Source organism: Carassius gibelio, chromosome B25 (assembly GCF_023724105.1).
Source record: "Carassius gibelio isolate Cgi1373 ecotype wild population from Czech Republic chromosome B25, carGib1.2-hapl.c, whole genome shotgun sequence".
In the NCBI taxonomy this organism is placed as follows: domain Eukaryota; kingdom Metazoa; phylum Chordata; class Actinopteri; order Cypriniformes; family Cyprinidae; genus Carassius; species Carassius gibelio.
In genome coordinates this window covers 2,209,452-2,228,934 of record NC_068420.1, presented here as the reverse complement: position 1 = coordinate 2,228,934, position 19,483 = coordinate 2,209,452, and the positions used below count along the sequence as shown (strand labels likewise).

General features: G+C 34.6%; 1 protein-coding gene across 1 annotated transcript; it reads left to right on the top strand.

Annotated features, from left to right (window-relative positions):
- The first annotated feature begins 8,815 nt into the window (after positions 1-8,815).
- LOC128014669 (periphilin-1) lies at positions 8,816-19,302 on the top strand. The gene is made up of 5 exons (XM_052598384.1): positions 8,816-8,899; positions 8,977-9,077; positions 10,287-10,354; positions 10,452-10,565; positions 18,849-19,302. Exons 1-5 carry the CDS (start codon positions 8,883-8,885, stop codon positions 19,047-19,049), a joined length of 501 nt encoding a protein of 166 aa, XP_052454344.1. The 5' UTR covers positions 8,816-8,882; the 3' UTR covers positions 19,050-19,302.
- The last annotated feature ends 181 nt before the right edge of the window (positions 19,303-19,483 follow it).

Here is a 19,483-nt window from a genome sequence, read left to right as displayed (position 1 = left end):
TATAAAAGGTAGAAGTATACATAATAATGTGAGATTAATATTGGACATGCTGGACTATCGGTCTATTTTGGAATCGGAAAGCCTGGTTTTATTTATAGACTAGTTCAAAGCTTTCGATTCTATCGAACACGATTTTTTATTTTATACGTTAGAACATTTTGGATTCGGAAAACATTTTTGTTCAGTGATCAAAATGTTTTATAATGATATCTACAGTTATGTCTCCTTAAAACCAGTACTAACACCCAGAATAAATATAACTTGCGGAATAAGACAAGGATGTCCAATTAGTCCCAAGTTGTTCATTTTATGTACTCAGTTACTAGCATATCTGATATTAAATCATCCAAATTTTCAGGGTATACATTTTTTGATTACGAATTTCGACTCAGTCAGTTTGCAGACGACACTGTCTTCTTCCTTAGGGATAAATCTATGGTTAGCAATGCATTGCAAATAATTTAAATTTTTTCCAAAGCTTCAGGTCTTCGTTTAAATATGAAAAAGTGTGAACTGCGTTATATGACTGTTTAGATACAGAGTTAATGTCAATCCCTGTAAAAAAAGAAGTTAAATATCTTGGAGTTAAGATGGTTAAAGATGAAAAACAAAGAGAGGAAATTAATATGAAAGAAAAAATTGATCAAATACAAGTATCCTTAAACCACTGGCTTAGTAGAGATCTTTCTATTTTTGGACGTAACTTATTGTCCAAGGCTGAGGGTATATCCAAACTGATTTATCCATGTCAAATCTCTTTACATTGCTCCAAAGAACGTGAGGAAAATTAACTCTATTATATATAAATTTATCTGGAGAAATAAGACCTACTATGTTAAAAAATCTCAGTTGGTTAAGGAGTATAATGGGGGGGGGGGTATCAAAACAGTGGATTTTGAGGCAATAGGAACATTTAAAATAAAGTGGTTGAAAGAGTTTGAAGCCAGATTCAATATGGTTTCACATTCCAAAAAGCATTTTCAAGAGGTTTGGTGGGTTAAACTTTCTTTGGAAATGTGACTTTGAAATTTCTAAAATACCTTTTAAATGATCTGAGTTTCATAAACAAGTTTTGCATCATTGGAAGATGGTTTTTACCCATAACTTTACCCCTCACTGTGCCACCTTGTGGAATAATAGAGTAATTGTATCAAATAAAAAGTCTTTGTTCAACCAGCTTTGGTTTGACCAAGGCATTATCTTCGTTCATGACATTCTAGATATAAACGGTGAAATCTTACAGTTAAAAGAGTTTAAAAACAAATTTAATAATATTCAATGTTCTCTTAAAGAATATAAGAAAATCTGTAAATCTATCCCGGTGATTTTGATACAGCTGATAAAAAACTCAATTAGTTTTTTTAATGTCCAAATCAAACTTCCAAACTTAATGATAGGAGAATTAAACATTACTGACAAAAAAATGTGACAACAAATATTTAAATAAAGCTTTCAAAGGATATATATATCATGATTATGATAGGAAGACAAAACTTAAATTATTAGATAATCCAACGATTGCAGAAAAACATTGGAAATTTATAAAATGGCCAATTGCATCCAAAGTAAAAGAAATGCAATTTAATATTCTTAATAACTACTATCCATCTGCGGAGACACTGAGGGGTAGATTTGGTTTTGAAGTTGACCCTTGCGATTTTTGTCATGAAAACCCAGAACGAACTCAGCATTTATTCTTCCTTTGCTCAGTTAGTAGGAAGTTTTGGCAGGATGTCCAAAGATGGTTAAAAAATAAAATTAGTGAACTTGAACAATTTACAATAGAAGATATTCTTATTTATAATTCTAAACTGACAAGGGATCTTTCACTTTTGATTAACCTTATCATCATTATGGGTAAATACCACATTCATATAAGTAAATGGAAAAAACAATTACCAAATGTAAACTGTTTTAAAAATGAATTTCGTATGTTATTATCCTCCTTGAACCTTGTAAAAAATTCTAAACAAACTGTAGAAGCTATTTGTTATGCTGCTGAAATGTTTTTGATCCTGTAACACATATTTTATTATGTGAATAATGCCTTATTTTATTTATTTTTATTTATTTATTTATTTTTATTTATTATTTTTCATTGTCGAATCTGCATTTTGTTGATGCCTTGCCCGGTTTTCTTATTCTGTTGTCTCCACGAGGGTTTGTAATAAACACTTTAATAATAATAATAATAATTAAAAAAAAAAAGCAAAAAAAAAAAAAAAAAAAAAAAAAAAAAAAAAAAAAGCATTGATACCTTACAAATGGCGGCTGAACCCATAATGCATTTCGTGTTCCACGAGTGTGATGTCACCTGACAATGAGCGATAGTTTGTCCTCATTTAATTTTCTCCACAATTTTTTTAAACTAAGGCTACTTTGATTAACAATTTAACTACCATTTAAATAATGATGAAATATATAAACAATTACTGATGTAAAGTTTGAAGTGACATTTTCTCAGCGCAACACTTTATAAATCATCCAGACCAAAATACAGTAATTATACTTTATTTTATGTCCCTTCCTGTCAGATTAGTGCTAGATCTCCCGGATCCTGCAGAGGGCAGTGATTGGCTGATTCTCATTAATCGCGTCTCTCTGAAGAAGAGCGTCATCATCATCATCATCATCATCATCAGGTTCGACACGTGCTTCTTTAGATTAATCACGATTAATTAATTTATCAATATTAAAACAGTTACACTTCTGATTATACAGCTGACATTTAACACTGACGAGGTTTATGCATAAAGTAAACTAAATATATAGAGTAAATAATATATAAGCGTTGTCTGCACGTGTCATTAATAATCTAATTATTAATCATAGACGGTGAATTAACATAAATTTACGCTGAGTTCATGTAAATGTTGCCGTTTACATTGAAATGATTGTCAAAAGCGGCACATTTGACCTAAACCCAGCTTTTATTGTATTTTATACAACTAAAGCTATATATTTTATAGCACTTATATTTTATTCACTTTCACTTTTTAACATGCCCTTAAATTCATCAGTAAACATGCAGTAAAACTGTGCTGTCTCTCTATTAATTGGTGTATTAATTATCCCTCATCTTTAGCTAAACAGAAATGAATCTCAGTGGAATACAACATATTGAAACTGTCCGAAGATCACATATTAATATATAACTGTAGAGTAGAATTGATGAATTTGCTCTTGCTGTGATGAACTACGGTGATGTTAAAGTTGAACTGTAGAATTAAAATAGAATTCAAACTCTTCTTCGCTCTTCTAGATCAAGCTGCAGTTTACAGTAAGAAGAATCGGATCAGTGAGTACTGAATGAATGAATGTGGATGGAGATATGAGTGTTAGATGAGTGTGTGATTGTGAATGTGTGTTTCAGTGGAGGATCTCCGCTTCGGACCGCTCTATAACAGACGCACACGAGGAACAGCAGTAAGATCAGAACTACACATACATCTACTGGAGCACAGACTCGTATTTAGATCAGTCTGTGTCAGTATCTGCTCTGTGTTATAGTTTAAGAGAACAGAGCAGTGTACTGTATGACTGTACGAGTCACTAAAGCCTGATGATCAGACATGATGCTCCACACAACCCGTGCTGATGTTTCTGTGTGTGTGTGTGTGTGTGTGTGAGGTGTGGTACCGGACGGTGCGGGTGGTGCCCAAGCGTCTGTCCGTGAGCTGGCCGCAGGAGAGAGACTACAGACGCATCTATTACGGAGGAGATCATGGACTGATCCATCACCGCAGGAAGCTGCAGGAACACAGAGAGCACCTGCTGAAGCAGCGGGTCAGAGGTCAACCACAGGTGCAAGTTAGGAACACACGTTTATTAAAAAGAGCATACACCTTCAGAATCTATTATCTTAACACTCCAGCTCCGAAATAACATTAATCAATGTTATTCTAGTTTTTATATACTATTATAGTTTTATTCATATTTTGAATGGTCTTTTCTTTTTGTATTTCCAGTTTTAAATTTGAATACTTTTTTAATTTATTTTATATTTGTTTTTATATTTGTATTAGTGCTGGGCAATGATTAATCACATCCAAAATAATACAAGTTTTTGTTTATATAATATATATATGTGTGTACTGTGTGGATTTATTATGTCTAAGTAAGGACACACACATACAGTGTATATTTATACGATATTTACATACATACATAATACATTAATTTCCATAGAATTTAAATTATTGTAAATATTTAATAAATAAACATAATACTTTTTTTCTTAAATATATAGATGCATGTGTGTCTATATATATATATATATATATATATATATATATATATATATATATATATATATATATATATATATATACATACACATACATACACACAGACCGTACACACACACACACACACACACACACACACACACACACACACACACACACACACATATATATATATATATATATATATATATATATATATATATATATATATATATATATATATATATACTATGTGCAAATTGTTTTTTATTTTGGATGTGATTTATCGCAATTAATCATTGACCAGCACAAATTTTTATATTATATGCTTTATATTTTTTATTTTTAGATTTTATATATTATTTTAATTATATATAATTTTTTTTATTTAAGTTTTAGCATAGAATTTTAGTAATTTTATTGCTTCTACTTAAACTTGTTTCTGTTAATTTTTCAAAGAACATTTTATATATAATATTTATTTCAATTAACAAAGCTGTTTTTACTATATTTTATCATCATTTTAGCTTTAGTTAATGATAATAACCCTGCCTCTCATTATCTAGCAGACGTGTATAGAGACAGATTGAGCACATTAGTCAGATGCTATGCATGGATCCAGTCAGACCTACTGTACATCTGTGTCCTCTGGTTTGAGTGTTTGAGGGATGCAGTGCGACTGTGTGTGTGTGTGTGTGTGTGTGTGTGTGTGTGTTCCAGCAGGAGGCGCTGTGTTCCTGTAACACACTGCGAGAGCATCGACCAGCAGAAGCACAGGTGCACCTCAGGTGAGAGAGAGCGTCTGACTGACAGATACAACAACCAATCAGATTGTCCGTTAAAGAGAGTTGATCTAAGCTAATAACCACATTAATACAGCAGTTTTGGCAGTATGGTATGTTAACATAGTCATACTCATAAATACTGAAGTGAAATGATTTGCACAGCAGCATCCGTCTGTAAGCAGCTGTACAGAAAATAATCCACATTAAACTGACAGAAATGTGTCAAAATCCATTAAAATATTAATACAATCTCATTATTTCTCAAAGTAGAGCTGAATATACAGTACTGAATATCAATTTTATTTGAGTATCACTGATGTGCTTTTATATTTTAGATCAATATTTTAAACTAGTTTGTATTTGTATATAGTTTATTTTTTTTTTGTAACTGACATTTTAATTAATTTTTTTTTAAACGCAAGTCTATACGAATTTATTAGTTTTTTTATTTCAATTTTAGCACTTCACATTTAACAAACAAATTAAAATAATTTGAAGTTCTTTTTGTATTTTATTTTAGTTATGTAAAATATGTTAATGTAATTTCTATTAACAAAAAATGTTTTAGTTAATAATAATCAAGAAAATGATAAATCACCCAGGGTGGTAAATAACTCTTCTATCAATTTTGATTAAACTGAAAGTATTTTAATGTTATAATGTCATGATTTTGTACACATAAGAATATTACCACAGCAGTATTACACAAATCATGTCATCTGAAGAACAGTCAGTATATAATGTGACTGTAATTCCTCTGAAGGTGAGAGATGATCTCCAGCAGCTGTCAGCAGAGCTCTACTGATCTTCTGAGCTGCTCTGATGAGGAACAGTCAGTCACTGCTGTTTAACCACTTCAACTCACACGAGACAGTGGAAAAAACACTCAAATCTGATGTGAAGTCCATCAGAGTGACTGAGAGTGAGCTCAAGGGGGTGGAGTTTAGGGCGGGGCTTAGTTATATCAACTTGAAGGGGTGGAGACTTGATACTATGTGTTGGTTTTTGATCGTAAGTTAAGCTCTCGAAAGTGGAGGCAAATGAGTGTAAACTTGAAGGGGCGGAGTTTACTTATATGAGCTTGAAGGGGCGGAGCTTATGGTGTGACTTGGCTCTTTGCGTCGTTGTTGATTGGATGCTGATAAGTGGGTTTGGCAATCAAAACTGGAGGGTATGAGCTTGAGGGGGCGGAGTCTAAAGCGTATCTTGTGATGCGTTCATGTTATGTTGTAATTACCGTAATTGCGAGACGAGGACACGTGACGTTTATCTCTGTGCTGTTTATGTCCTCGGATTATCGGTTTATAAAATGAACCTGCGTGAATGAATGTGTCAGCTGTAAAACACAATACAGGTAACAGTTGCTCTAGAAATGTGTTATAATTACACTATAATGATTTCTTTAGGTTGTTATTACACGGATAGCCTAGATATCTAACGCTGTTTATGTTAATTAAGTGAATTTTGAAACAAAAATGACTAAATAACTGCTTAAGGCAGGTTTAGTTCTTCAAACTTGAAATGGTGGAGTTCAAGGCGAGACTTAATTATATGCATCAGTTGTTGATTTGGGCGTGGCACTCATGTAGAAGCGGTTGAGCGTGATTTTTAAAGGGGTGGAGTTTAAGGCGGGGCTTAGTTCTATGAGTTTGAAGGGGTGGAGTTTAAGGCAGACTTCAATAAAAAAAAGAAAAAAAATGATATAGTAGGAAAAAGTTTAATGTCATCATCATCAAGACCTGTAGTCAGATACTTGAGAGTTCAAAATAATTATGTCTGTCGTGTCAGTTTACTGTGGTAAACATTAAATAAGTGTGTAAGTGTGTGTGTATCAGATCTTCAGGGGTTTGTGATTGATTCACACTAAGAGCCGAATAACTACTCATAACCCAATAACTGAGTCGTTTACCGGCGCTTTTGGGAGTCGATTCGAATGAATCATTCAGAATGATTCATGTGTCAATAGGATATTGTTAAATGATTCGCATACATCCTAAAATGACACGCTCTATCTTTGGTTTTGATGGATGATGAATAGCAGATAATCCCGTCAGGATTCGGCTGCTGGTGTCCTGTGAACCTGCGAAGGCTCCTTTCAAACCTCTGCGCTCATCTTAATGATGTTTAATCCTCTGTTGGCTCATTGTGGTAATTACAGGTCTTTCCTGCAGTGATGTTTGTGTGTATCTGGTCGATAAAAGCAGCGTTTTGTGATGGTTTGGTGACCTCACCCTCTGCAGACAAACACTGCGGCCGTCAGACGGACGTCTGATCGATGCACGGAAGAAAAGACAGAAACATGATGATGAGAGAAGCTCACGAAAACACGTCCAACGCCAGCTCACCCTGAAATCAGAAGGAAAAAAGAATTAAATAAGAACTTACAGTTTGTATGAAGAAAAGTCTGCCATTTTTTTATTTTCATGACACATTTCTTATTAGTTCTTACTGCTATAATAGCCAGTTTTGCCTGTGTTATTAATTAAAGTAAAGCATTAAAGACAAGAAAGACAGTTCATGTAAAAAAAGAAAAAAAAATTATCAACTGATTTTTTTTACAAATTATTATTATTGTTTTAGCTGTAATTAAAGAATAAAGATTTATATTACTGTTATCAATTATTTTTTATTTTGTTAATATTAATATTAAATATTTTAATTGTTATTTATTGTAAATTACAATTAAGTACAATAATGCATTTTAAAATATATTACTTTTGTAAATGAAATAACAAATAGTCCTGTAAAAAACAAATACATACATATATGTATATAATTTTATTTTTATTTTGGTGTAATATTGGAGAAATGCTGTAAACTTTGATCTACAGAAATGTAGGAAATTGTGATAAATGAGTAAATCTTACAAACCTAGGACATATTGCATTATTTTTATTTGATTATTATTATATTATTGATTTAACGCCAATAAAAGAATGAAGGTATAAATATATTATTGTAACTATCTATTGAATTCAAATCAATAGCAATAATAAAATAAAAAAAATGTATTACAGTAAATCAGTAAAAAAAGTTTCATAATTGTAATAGCATTTTAATTTCACACTCAAAATGACAATGCAATGTCTTAAATTTGTCAATCAAATCCTCCAGCTTTTATTTTGGTGAAATACAGGAGAAATGTGCATGTGTAAATGCCTACAAACCTAGCTAGTGCACATCACATTATAGTTATATTTAATTATTTATTTTGTTTTAACTGTATTATTATTTTATTAGTTTGGACAAATTTAACAATACATGAATTAGAGTTGAATGAAATCAGAAGACGCAGTGCATTTGTGGTAGTTGTGTTGATTGTGTGAGTTGTGAGGTTTGATGAGATCCACACACGCCGCTGTTTGTGTGCTGCGGGAGTGTTTCTGCGTCTGCTGTTTCGGTCTCGGACCCGAGCAGTTGTCCGTCCTGCTGTGTGTGAGAGAGACCTCCTGCAGACCACTGCATTCAGATCCTGTTTCAAGTCTCCTGATTCATCCACACACACACTGACACATGCACACACACACAATCAAAGTGACACGCACATGCACTGATGCATCTGAGAAGCACTGATCTAGAACGTTCTCTGAACAAGACCAAATGCAGACGAGAACCTGATCCAGACACGTCCGGCACGTCTCTCCCAAACCACACAGAGGTCAGAGGTCAGCGACCCGGAGCCCGACAGACTCCACCCAAAACCTAAAGGCCTAAAACAAACAGAGGAGAAACTGAGGGATGTGTCCTGCACGCGCACCTGACCGATTTATTCCCAGAAGCCTCCTGTTCACTGATTGGTGGTGGCGCTGTTTCCTCCCAGCCTGGGGTCAGAGGTCAGAGGTCATCCAGCAGAGGAGAGGATGCGCTCATCATGAATCTGCACAGACAGTGAGCCGCTCGTCAGTATTCACAGATATGAGAGATGAGGGGGTTTGAGTCACTAATGAAGCTGTGTCTGTGGTCAGAGTTGATGGTGAAGGGGTCAAGCGCAGGACTGTGATGTCCTTCAGAAACACCCAGATCATCAGCATCAGCGGGTCACTCTCAGCCGCTCGCCCTGGAGCAGGTCAGTGTTATCTCACTGGCACACATCAGAGAAGTGCCTCTTCAGCTCAGGGTTACGGTTCTTAACTGGAGCATTTGATTTCAGCTAAATGTTGACATGTTTAGCAGAACCGTAGTATTAAAATAACTAAAACTGAAATTAAAATTAATTAAAACTATTTAGACACATAAAAAATAACAAAAGTATCAAAAAAGTATATGAAAATACATAAATTAAATTCTAATTGTTAATCAAAAATAAAATAGCTTATGAAACTACACTGTTTAACTAAAACAAGTTAATTATTATTTTGTTTAAAATATATATTTTTTTATAATTGTTTAAAATCATATTTTATTTAAATAAAAAAATTTCTTCAAGCTTCAAAGTAGTGGCACATCAATTATCTTTATCTTAAAAATTGTATTAATAATCTTTTATTTATTACAAAGGGAAACAACACAAACAAAATCTAATTTAAATTTAATTTAAAACTCAAAAATTTAGCCCATTTAACAATAAAACAGGCATGTAAATTGTTAAGAATATACCCTGAAAATAAAATGATACATAAATTAAAGTTTTGATCACCCTAAGTTATCATGATCACCTTTCCAAATAAAATTATACTCACATTTAATAAGTTTTGATCATGCCAAATTATCTTAATTTCAGTGAGTTTCCTAGTTTTACTTTTGCATGTTGAAACCTTTCCCATGCAGACAAATAAATTAATGACTTAAATAATTGCCTTATGATTTAATCAGAAATAACAACTCCAGACAGGTTTCTCCAACACTCATACAGCTTCCTGTCTGCCATTGCTCAGACAAACAGTTCAGTCAGACGCAAATCTCAGTTCTTTCTTCTCTCTCAAGACGTTTCTCTTTGCCCTTTTCAATCTAATTAAACCGTAAATCAAGACAGAAACAAACATCGGCTGTTCGTTGTACCTCGGAGCCTTTCTGTTGCATCTGGAAACCGCTGGAATGTGAATGAACGCGCTGTTTGTTGTTAGTAGACAGAACCGTCTCAAAGTCTCTCTTGTTCATTTCTCCTGCGGGAACATGAACATAAACACGCTTCTCCCTCACCAGCCAGTTTCCAAGAGCACAATTGAATTACACAGGGATGGATGTGATGAGGTTTTGGACGGATTGCTTTTCCATTCTGCTCAGTTTAAAGAAGTTTAAAGTTCTTCTGCGAGCCCTAGTTTCTCCATCTCTGCAGATGAACACAGGCCATCACCCAGTGATCTCTCTGGAGGACCAGCCCATGCTCCTGCATCCACCAGCAAGGTACACATCACTTCTGACCCAACACTAAGTTTAACACAACATGATCATTAGTTAACTGCCTTTAACGGTGGAACAGAACCCATCTCCTCTTCTGCAGATATTTTTCTCCGATCTGGATGAGATTCCAGGTTTGGGAGGAGAACCCGAGGAACCCACTCTGGAAGAACGCTGTGCTCAGGCCATCGATAACAAAGCTCTGGAGATCGAGGAGGTACGGCGTGAGGTTTGAGGAAACTACACACACAGAGCTGGGCAGATTACTGTAAAGTGTAGCTCATGAAGGCTAGCGTTAGCAACGGAGCCTACACTGTACAAAGACGAAAGGTGAGGAAACTTCAAAGTTTAAAGGCAACCAGCTTCAAGGAGATTTTTACGTTTTTTTCTCAATCTCCTGACACTGGTTGCCTTAAACTTTCAACTTTAGATTTCTTACACTATAGGTTACTGGTTCTATGTAATGTCATATGACTATTTTATTATTTATTATTATTTATTACATAAACTTACCATACAGTCCCTCCAGAAAAACACGGATTTTTTTTTGTGATCGTTGCGGGCAAAAATCCTTGATTTTGCGGCACGTTTTCTTAAAAAATGCGATGGAATATGCGGGATACTTTTGCAATTTTATGCGATGAAATTGCGTGAACTTGCAAAAACTGCGGTTTGATGAAAAAGAGAAAGGCTACTACCTTAATGTAAAGAGTAATTTCTTATTACTTCCTATGATAAGCGAGCATACTAAATCACAGAATATTTACGTTGCAATCTCTTACTGCAACGTAAATTATTTTACATACTACTAATATAATTACAACTGTAAGTTTTTGGTACTGTTCTGTAACAGAAAAGTTTAATTTTACAACTGTAAAGTTGCATCAACTTCTGAATGAAACTACAACAGTGTTAGTATCCTAGTGAGAAGGGGGTGTTGGGGGAATCACCTTTTTTCTTTAGTTCTCGCAATATAATTTGGCTCCACCATCACGTAACAAATCGGGAAACTGATCGCGCGTTATTTTGCGCTTATTTTTGTTGGCAAATAAGAATGATTTGCGTGCTTCAAGTTTCACCGCGGGGGTTTGCAGATGATGTTCACGTCACGTAATTACGTCACTTCATAAGGTTCCCATGGCAATAGGGGAAAATGGCGCTTTACTTGTGTGAAGTAAACACAACATTTTTCAACGTTCTGCTAATATAATGTGAGTTTTTTGCAACGAAAATACATGGATTATGAAATAATGCTAGCCCTGCATATTTTGCTTTCTGAAATCGGCAATTTATGCTCCAAAAGAGCGGCGTATTTTAAAAAATGCGACCCCGCATAAATATGCAGCCTTTGTCTGATTATGCTTTAAATCAAGCGATCGCATAATCGTGTTTTTCTGGAGGGACTGACCATAAATATACTGCACCGAAAAAAAAAAAACAGTGAAAGAAAATGTATAATATTTTGAAAGTCAACATCATAAAATTATATTTCAAGTAAATATTTTATTTAATGGGGTCATATGATGCTGCTTAAAAGAACATTATGTTGTGTATTTGGTGTAATGAAAAAAAGGTAAAAAAAAAACAAAAAAAAAAACCATTATATTCCACATACTGAACATTATTGTTTCTCCTCTATGCCGCGCTTTCTGAAACGCATTGATTTTTACAAAGCTCATCGTTCTGAAAAGTGAGGTGTGCTCTGATTGGCCAGATATCCAGTGCATTGTGATTGGCCGAATGCCTCAAGCGTGTGATGGAAATGTTATTCCCCTCACCATAGAAACCAGTAAAACCCATTACAGACAAGGCATTTGTTGCATCCAGTGGGATCATTAGCAATTAGTGTAAATGCTATGACACACCATTAAGAAAATAAATTTAAATAAGAAAATTGGTGACACTTTAGATTAGGGAACATACATTCAATACTGTGTTTAGAAATAACATAACAATTAAAAATGTGTGCTTTATGAGTACTATAAACAGCCAAAATGCTAGTATTAGTCATGCTAATAAGCAGCTGCTTTATAGCGAGAATTGGTCCTTAAAATAAAGTTACCGAAAAATGAATTTAGATACATAGAAAAAAATTAAGGTCCTTGTTCATTAAGTCTGAAATTTTCAAACGTTAAAAAATAAATGACGTCATGTGTCAATCACGATTACACACTGCCTCAGAAACTTTCATCAGTCATAAAAAATAAAATAAAAACCTGCATACGAACATTTCTGAGCATTAGGGAGAATCAATAAGTTATGAATGATCAACTGCCAATGTGTGAAAAAAACTGTAATCATGTAATCCATGAGAAGTAATCTGATTCTGAGCTTTTTAAAATGTTAAATAATTCAAAAGCAAGGGTTAGTTCACCCAGAAATGATAACTCTATCATTTATTACTCACCCTCGTAAGTTCAGATATTTCTGATGCATTGTGACAGCTGTAGGATACGATCAGGATCAGCGCACAGAGACATAGCAAGGACATCAGTAGAGTACTCCACGGGACATCAGGGCTTCAGTCTTCCTTCATTTTGGAGAGCACCCCAGAACATAATCAGCATGGTTTACATTCAGCGTGCGTGTGTTTTATCCTGAACATAAACAGCGCTGATTATCTTCTGGAGTACTCTCCAAAATGAAGACGGTGATTCTTAACCGTAAATAAATTAGGTTATTATTGTTTTCTTTGCACACAAGAAGTGTTTTCGTAGCTTTGTGAAATTACAGTTGAACCACTCATGTGACGTGGATTATTTTACATTATATGCTTACTGCGTTTCTGTCTATGGAGGATCAGAGAGCTCACGGATTTCATCAAAAATATCTTAATTTGTGATCTGAAGATGAACGAAGGTCTTATGGGTTTTGAACGACAGGAGGGTGAGTAACTAATGACAGAATCTTTATATTTGGGTGAGCTATCCCTATCATGTTTAGAAGCTGGTTTCATAATCCAGATTGCATGTAATCAGTGACTAACATGAAGACTAAAACCACCGCGCATTTCAGCTCCGGTTCACGGATCGAATATGGCTGGGAATGATTTGCCCAGACTTCATCCATCTCTCATTCAGAGCTTCAGTGATAAAATGCCTCTAATATTCTCTAATGTGTCCCAGTCCTCAAATAATTGCGGCAGCGCTGTGATTGCAACAGACCGGTGTGTGTTTGATTTGTAATGTGTTACAGACCATTGCCTTCCCACTGTACAGCTCGGCCCTGTTTGTGTGGTCCTCTCTTATCGTACCCTCACATCATGTCTCTCTTTCCCTCGATCGGGGGTCGAAACCACCTAAACGCCGCCACAGCGAACAAAGAGCAGCGAGGTCAAGCGTCTCACTCCTAAATATCAGCTCTATAAATACAGATCGTCTCCGGGGTGGAGAACTTCCTCCAGCCCTCGCTTGTGTTTCGGTTTTATGTCATTGTGTTATTGTGGCTTCACTTGGTGGTTTTTAAGATCCTGTAATGTTGGGAGAAATGTTGTAATTGAAGTTGAGTGTTTATTATTGCTGGTGATTCAGCGTTTTGGGACTTCTTTGAAGAGTCTCGGACAGAGAGTAACGTCATGTGGGTATATGACAGAAAATGAGATTAGTGTCACATTGGAGGAGAGAAAGAGATTTAGCTGTGAAGTAGGCTATTAGATATTTCATATAGAAACATTTCTGCCATCTGATGTTCATTGTTCAGGTCTTAAAGGGATAGTGCACCCAAAAATACTCATCCTCAGAAGTTTTTAGCTGAAAATGTGTTCTTTGGTGATCCATAAAATGCAAGTCAATGGCTACCGACACTTTGAGAGTCCAAAAATTATATGATATGAAATCAAATCCATGCATAGCTATGATAGAAAACACTGCCATCTAACAGTGCTTTAGAAGAAAATAGTAATATGTTAAAACATAAAGCACATACATAAACCCTAATGGGAAATAAAACAGTTATCAAATAAGCTTGTGTCTATTCTGTGTCCTAAACTCCTGAAACGTTGCAATTTGGGAAAGAAATCAATCAAATCTGTATGTATGCGTGTGTGTGACAATATTTACTGCAGATGCAACCCTTTGTAAACGTTAAGATTTTCACAAGTGATGTCTAGTTCACAAACGAATCATCTTTTGAAATCTTTTTGAACCGTTCTCTGATATGGACTCTCTGAATGAATCAGTTTACGGACTCTTTGTTTGATTATTGTAAATAATTTAAATTTAGTTATTTAGCAGACGCTTTTATCCAAAGCATCTTGAGGACAACAGAAGCAATCAAAACCAACAAAACAGCGATGATAAGCAAGTGCTATAACAAGTCTTGATTAGCTTAAAAGTTTTTTTAATTATGAATAATGTTCAGTTTCTTGCACAGACTGATCGTTTCTCTTCTTAAGACCTCAGTATATCATCAGGAGACATGGGTATTCATTTTTAATGCACAAAAATAGGCATTACATTTCATGAGTCACCAAGAATCACAGTTTCGGCTAGAAATCTTCTTTACTGATTTACTGAAGAAACAAGTCATCTTAGATGGCCTCAGGGTTAGTAAATTAAAAGCACATTTTCATTTTTAGGTGGACTGTCCCTTTAAGAACTGCTCAAGTTGACCGTGGGCTTTGTTTGTGGCTCTTAACTGCAACATTTAGAAGCTCTAAAAATTTCAACTCAAATTAACGTTTTATCAGGTTTCATTTATTTGACAAATTATTTTGTATTGTAGTGTCAGGAGCATCGTGCACATATTATTTTTGAGGGGGCACGAGTGAAAGGGAGGGGCTTGCTGGTCATGTGACAGAGCAGCAATGATATGTATAACTGATATAGATTTATGTTTAATTAAAACACTTTTTTTTTTAATATTCCCCAAACTATATAATTGATATATATATATAATCGATATGATTCATACAGAAAACAGATGATTTAAATGAAAAATATATTTTACAATTTTAAAGTGTTTACTGTATTTTTGATCAAATAAGTACAGTCTTGATTGGCTTTAGAGACTCCATTTAAAAACAAGGCCAATGATTTTTTTAGGTTATAATATAGACCTAACACCATAATATATGATATAATACCAAAACAAACCAAAGTATATAAACTGAGGACTGTAAGCTAAATATGTTTTTTGTAATAAGTGTACTAACTCTTCAGACGTTGCCCAAGGCTGCGAGAGCAAGTGTCCTGTAATTGAGTCTGGAGTCGTTTCTGGGTGTAAACCTGCTCATTAGCACCTCTGGGACGACTGTGGGACTCCAGCGATGAACCAACACACACACACACACACACACACACACACACACAACGAGAAGCTCCCCCGGAGGAGTGGAGAGGTTTTAAAGAAATACATTAACTTGTTTAGAGTCCTTTATACTCAAAAGACATTTCTGATTATTCCAAAGGAAAGGTCTTCATGACATTTCAGAAATATCCAATCATCTTATCTGTGTGCCACCTTCATACAGCAAAACCTCAGTTGATACTTTTATTGTTACAAAACAATTATTTCAAAAACTTAATTGTAAGTTGTAGATCCAAGTTCAATAGACTTGCATTTTAAAGTTACGTTTCTATTTTTCTGTTGTAAACCTTCATGTCTTCAAGAGCAAGACTGAAAAACAAACAGAGGATCTATTTTCACCGACGTTCAGAACAGATTCATGCTTTGAGGATCAACACATCAACAAATAATATCAGAATAACAATAATGGATTAATTTTCTACATTTACATGTTAAAATGTTCTAGCTCCGTATTTCTATCTTGTTTTCCAGTGTATATAAAATCAAGACACATTTACTTAATAAATGACTTCGCATTGTTTTATGAAAAATGTATCTAACTTTTGTTTGTTATTTCTTAAAACGAGAACAAATTTCAGCCAGTGGGATAAGAATAAGGAAAACGATTTCTATTTATTTATTTTTTTACACACTTGAAGTTACTTGGTCATTTTATTTTATTAATTTTCTATAAAACAGTGCTTATTTTGTTTTTTTTGCTTCTCAAGTAAATGCATCTCGATTCAAGAAAGTTTTGAAAATTTTTGCTTAAAACAAGAACAAATATCGGCCAGTAGGGTCAGAAAAAGAATATTAATTCAATAATCTTAATTGAATAATAAAATTAAATAATTTTACTATTTGTTTTCTTGTTTAGATAATGATATTAGAAAAACAAGACAAAAATACTGAGAATTTTTTTTTTTTTTTTTTTGCAGTGCATACATTGCAAAAATGATTTCCGTACTCAGTATTTTTGCATTTCTTTTTCAGTAGAAATAAATATCTAAACCTTCCTGAATTAAGATGCACTTACTTGAGAAGCGAAAGATATGACAAGATAAGCATTGTTTTTATGAAAAACTGATACAATTTTTGGGGTATATTTTGAGCAATAGCCAAAAATATGTTGTATTCGATCTCAATTTAGATATTTGTACTGTAAAACAAGACAGAAATACTTATAATTATTAATTTTTTCAGTGTAAACTCCATATTAAACAGTCTCCTTAAAATATGAATGCAGTTTAAGAGGATTCCACCTGGATTCTTTCAAACCCTCCGGATCTTTCTTTGGTTTCCAGTCTGGTTTTCTCTTTCTCAGGCCGTTTTGTTCTTCTTGGCTCACCTTTTGATTGAACCCAGAACCCCTCCAATCTGTTTTTAAACTGGACCTGACCGACTAAACGCTGTGGATAAGAGGAAACAGACCTCGTTCCCCTGTTGAACCCACTTCAGTAAACTCTCCTCTCATGCTCAGATTAACCAGAGACTCTTTATGGCTCTTGCAAACATAAACCAACCACCCAGAATCCCTCTCTTTCCAACACTGTCCAGCTCTTCCTCTAATGCTCCCCAATACGATCTTCTCTGAGGATATATCTCAGATATAACCTGCTTCACTCGGCTTGAGCTCAGACCTCAGAAGAGCTCCAGGGTGATTGTGTGCAATAATTCGCCAGCATGATTATAAACTCATTTCTGAGATGTGGCCCAAATGTTTTATGATGTTGGTGGAAAAAAAATGAGAGACTTTTGGAGGATGAACCCGTCGGACCTTGTAATTTTACGCTTTTCTCATGATCTCTTACAATGAGGCACTTATACTTACTTTTTACTGTTTTAAGGACGTTTCATATTCAAGTTCAGCTCATAATTAGGGCTCTTTGATTTGATATTTTTAGCTGTAAAGTGTGTAAATTGCTTTAAGTGTTGGCACTAAACCAGTATTTTTGACTTGTTTTCTATCAATCCAGACATTTTCTTTAAAAACAACATGAGTTTTGTTTTCTGAAAAATGCGTCGGATTGAGTTTAAGTGAGTTTTTGATTTTTTTAACAAGGCAAGATGAACTTGTGAACAATTAAAAAGTGAAAAGTTTATTTTTCTGACTCCACTGGCAGATATTTGTTCTTGTTTTAAGAAACCAAAACGCAAACTAGTTTATAGTTGTTCCCAGTGGATGGAGTTTACTCAAGTAAACCGTGTTTAATAGATGGCTGTGGGTAGGTTTACCAGGTTAATTCAAGTTGCAATATGGCATATAACTTCTATAACACACGCAAGACAAAGTGAGCATTACTTCACACACGTTTGATGTGAGAGAATGTAACGAAGGAGTCTTGGACGTCACACCTGGGACATATGCAAGGCATCATAAACCTCTTAAGCACCATTTCTGCACGTCTTTAAACCTGGTGGAGAATTTGTTGGTCTTTAAAGTCTGGTGTGAAATAACTGAGCAGTTCTAACAAGCGTCAACACTTTGCCTGCTTTTAGGTCTCCATGCGAACAGAATCACACACCTGTTTCTGGATATTTTCCCATAGTCTCTGGCCTCCAAACACACGGCTGTTAAGTTTAGAGCCAAGTGACTTATTCGCTGGAGGTCAAAGTGTCGTTTAGTACACAGTGAAACTGCTTTGTCAAGCTCTTAAAAAGCAAAGCTTAGGTTAAAGAAACAGTTTGTCCAAACAGAATAGTTCAGCTGAATAATTCACATTATTCACGTATAGATTTTTCTGAAATAAAAGCTTTTGTAACATTATACACTATACCATTTAAAAGCTTGGGATCAGTATCATTTATTTTATTTACATTTTTTGTAATGTTACAATCAGAAGATGAGAACGATTTCTGAAGATCATGTGACTGGAGTAATGATGCTAAAATTGAAAGGAATAAATGGCATATTAAAATAGAAATCAGTCATTTTAAATGGTAAAAACATTTCCCAATATTAGTGCTTTTGCTGTATTTTAGATCAAATAAATGCAGGATTGGTGAGCAGAAGAGACTTACTGTTCAAAAACTTCAATAAGCTTTGAAGACACTGTTGATTCGGTGCAGGTCTATCATAGAAATGGCCAACAAATCGTTTCCAGACATGAATAACACTTCAGACAAGCGCTTAACTGTAACTCGAGAGTTCATCTTTTTTAAATACCTCACTTTCAGACCTCAGATGAGTCCAACAGCTGTTCGTCTCTTCCAGTTGTACAAACAGGACTGCGAGACCTTTGGGATAGTGGTGAAGATGCTCCTCTCCAAAGATCCAACTCTCGAACCAATGCTTGTGTCAGTGCTGCATAAGAACCTGGTAGAAATCGGGGAAAAATACTTGGAAAAGCTCAGCCAGTTCATCTCTGAGGTGAATGCATTGGTCAAACCGGCCAAACCTAGCCATGATGGATAAACTGACCATGAAGCACTTTATCATGCTTACTCAACTTACAGAAACACCCTAGTTTAGTAGTAATGTTTGTTTGGTTTTTGCACATCTTGTCATGTTATTCAGCTCAGCTGTCCTTAGCACATTTGTTAAACTTTTAATTCAAGAACCACTCTTAACAGTTCATTGTTTACCTTAAATTCTGTATCTTTAATTAGCTATACTCAAAGATATTGGATTTTTGCTGTTATGAGAATGCAACATGTTCATCATTAAATAAAGCATATTCATTTACTCAGTGTTTGGCGTTTCTGTTATTGTTTAGCATGCCTTTGTCACACTGTATATACTGCCTCGTGTGCATATAGTGCATATAAAAAGCTGACAAAAAAAAGATTGTGATGCCGCATTTAAAGATGTCAATCTACAATTGCCCAGCCTGTACAATCCCAAATTAA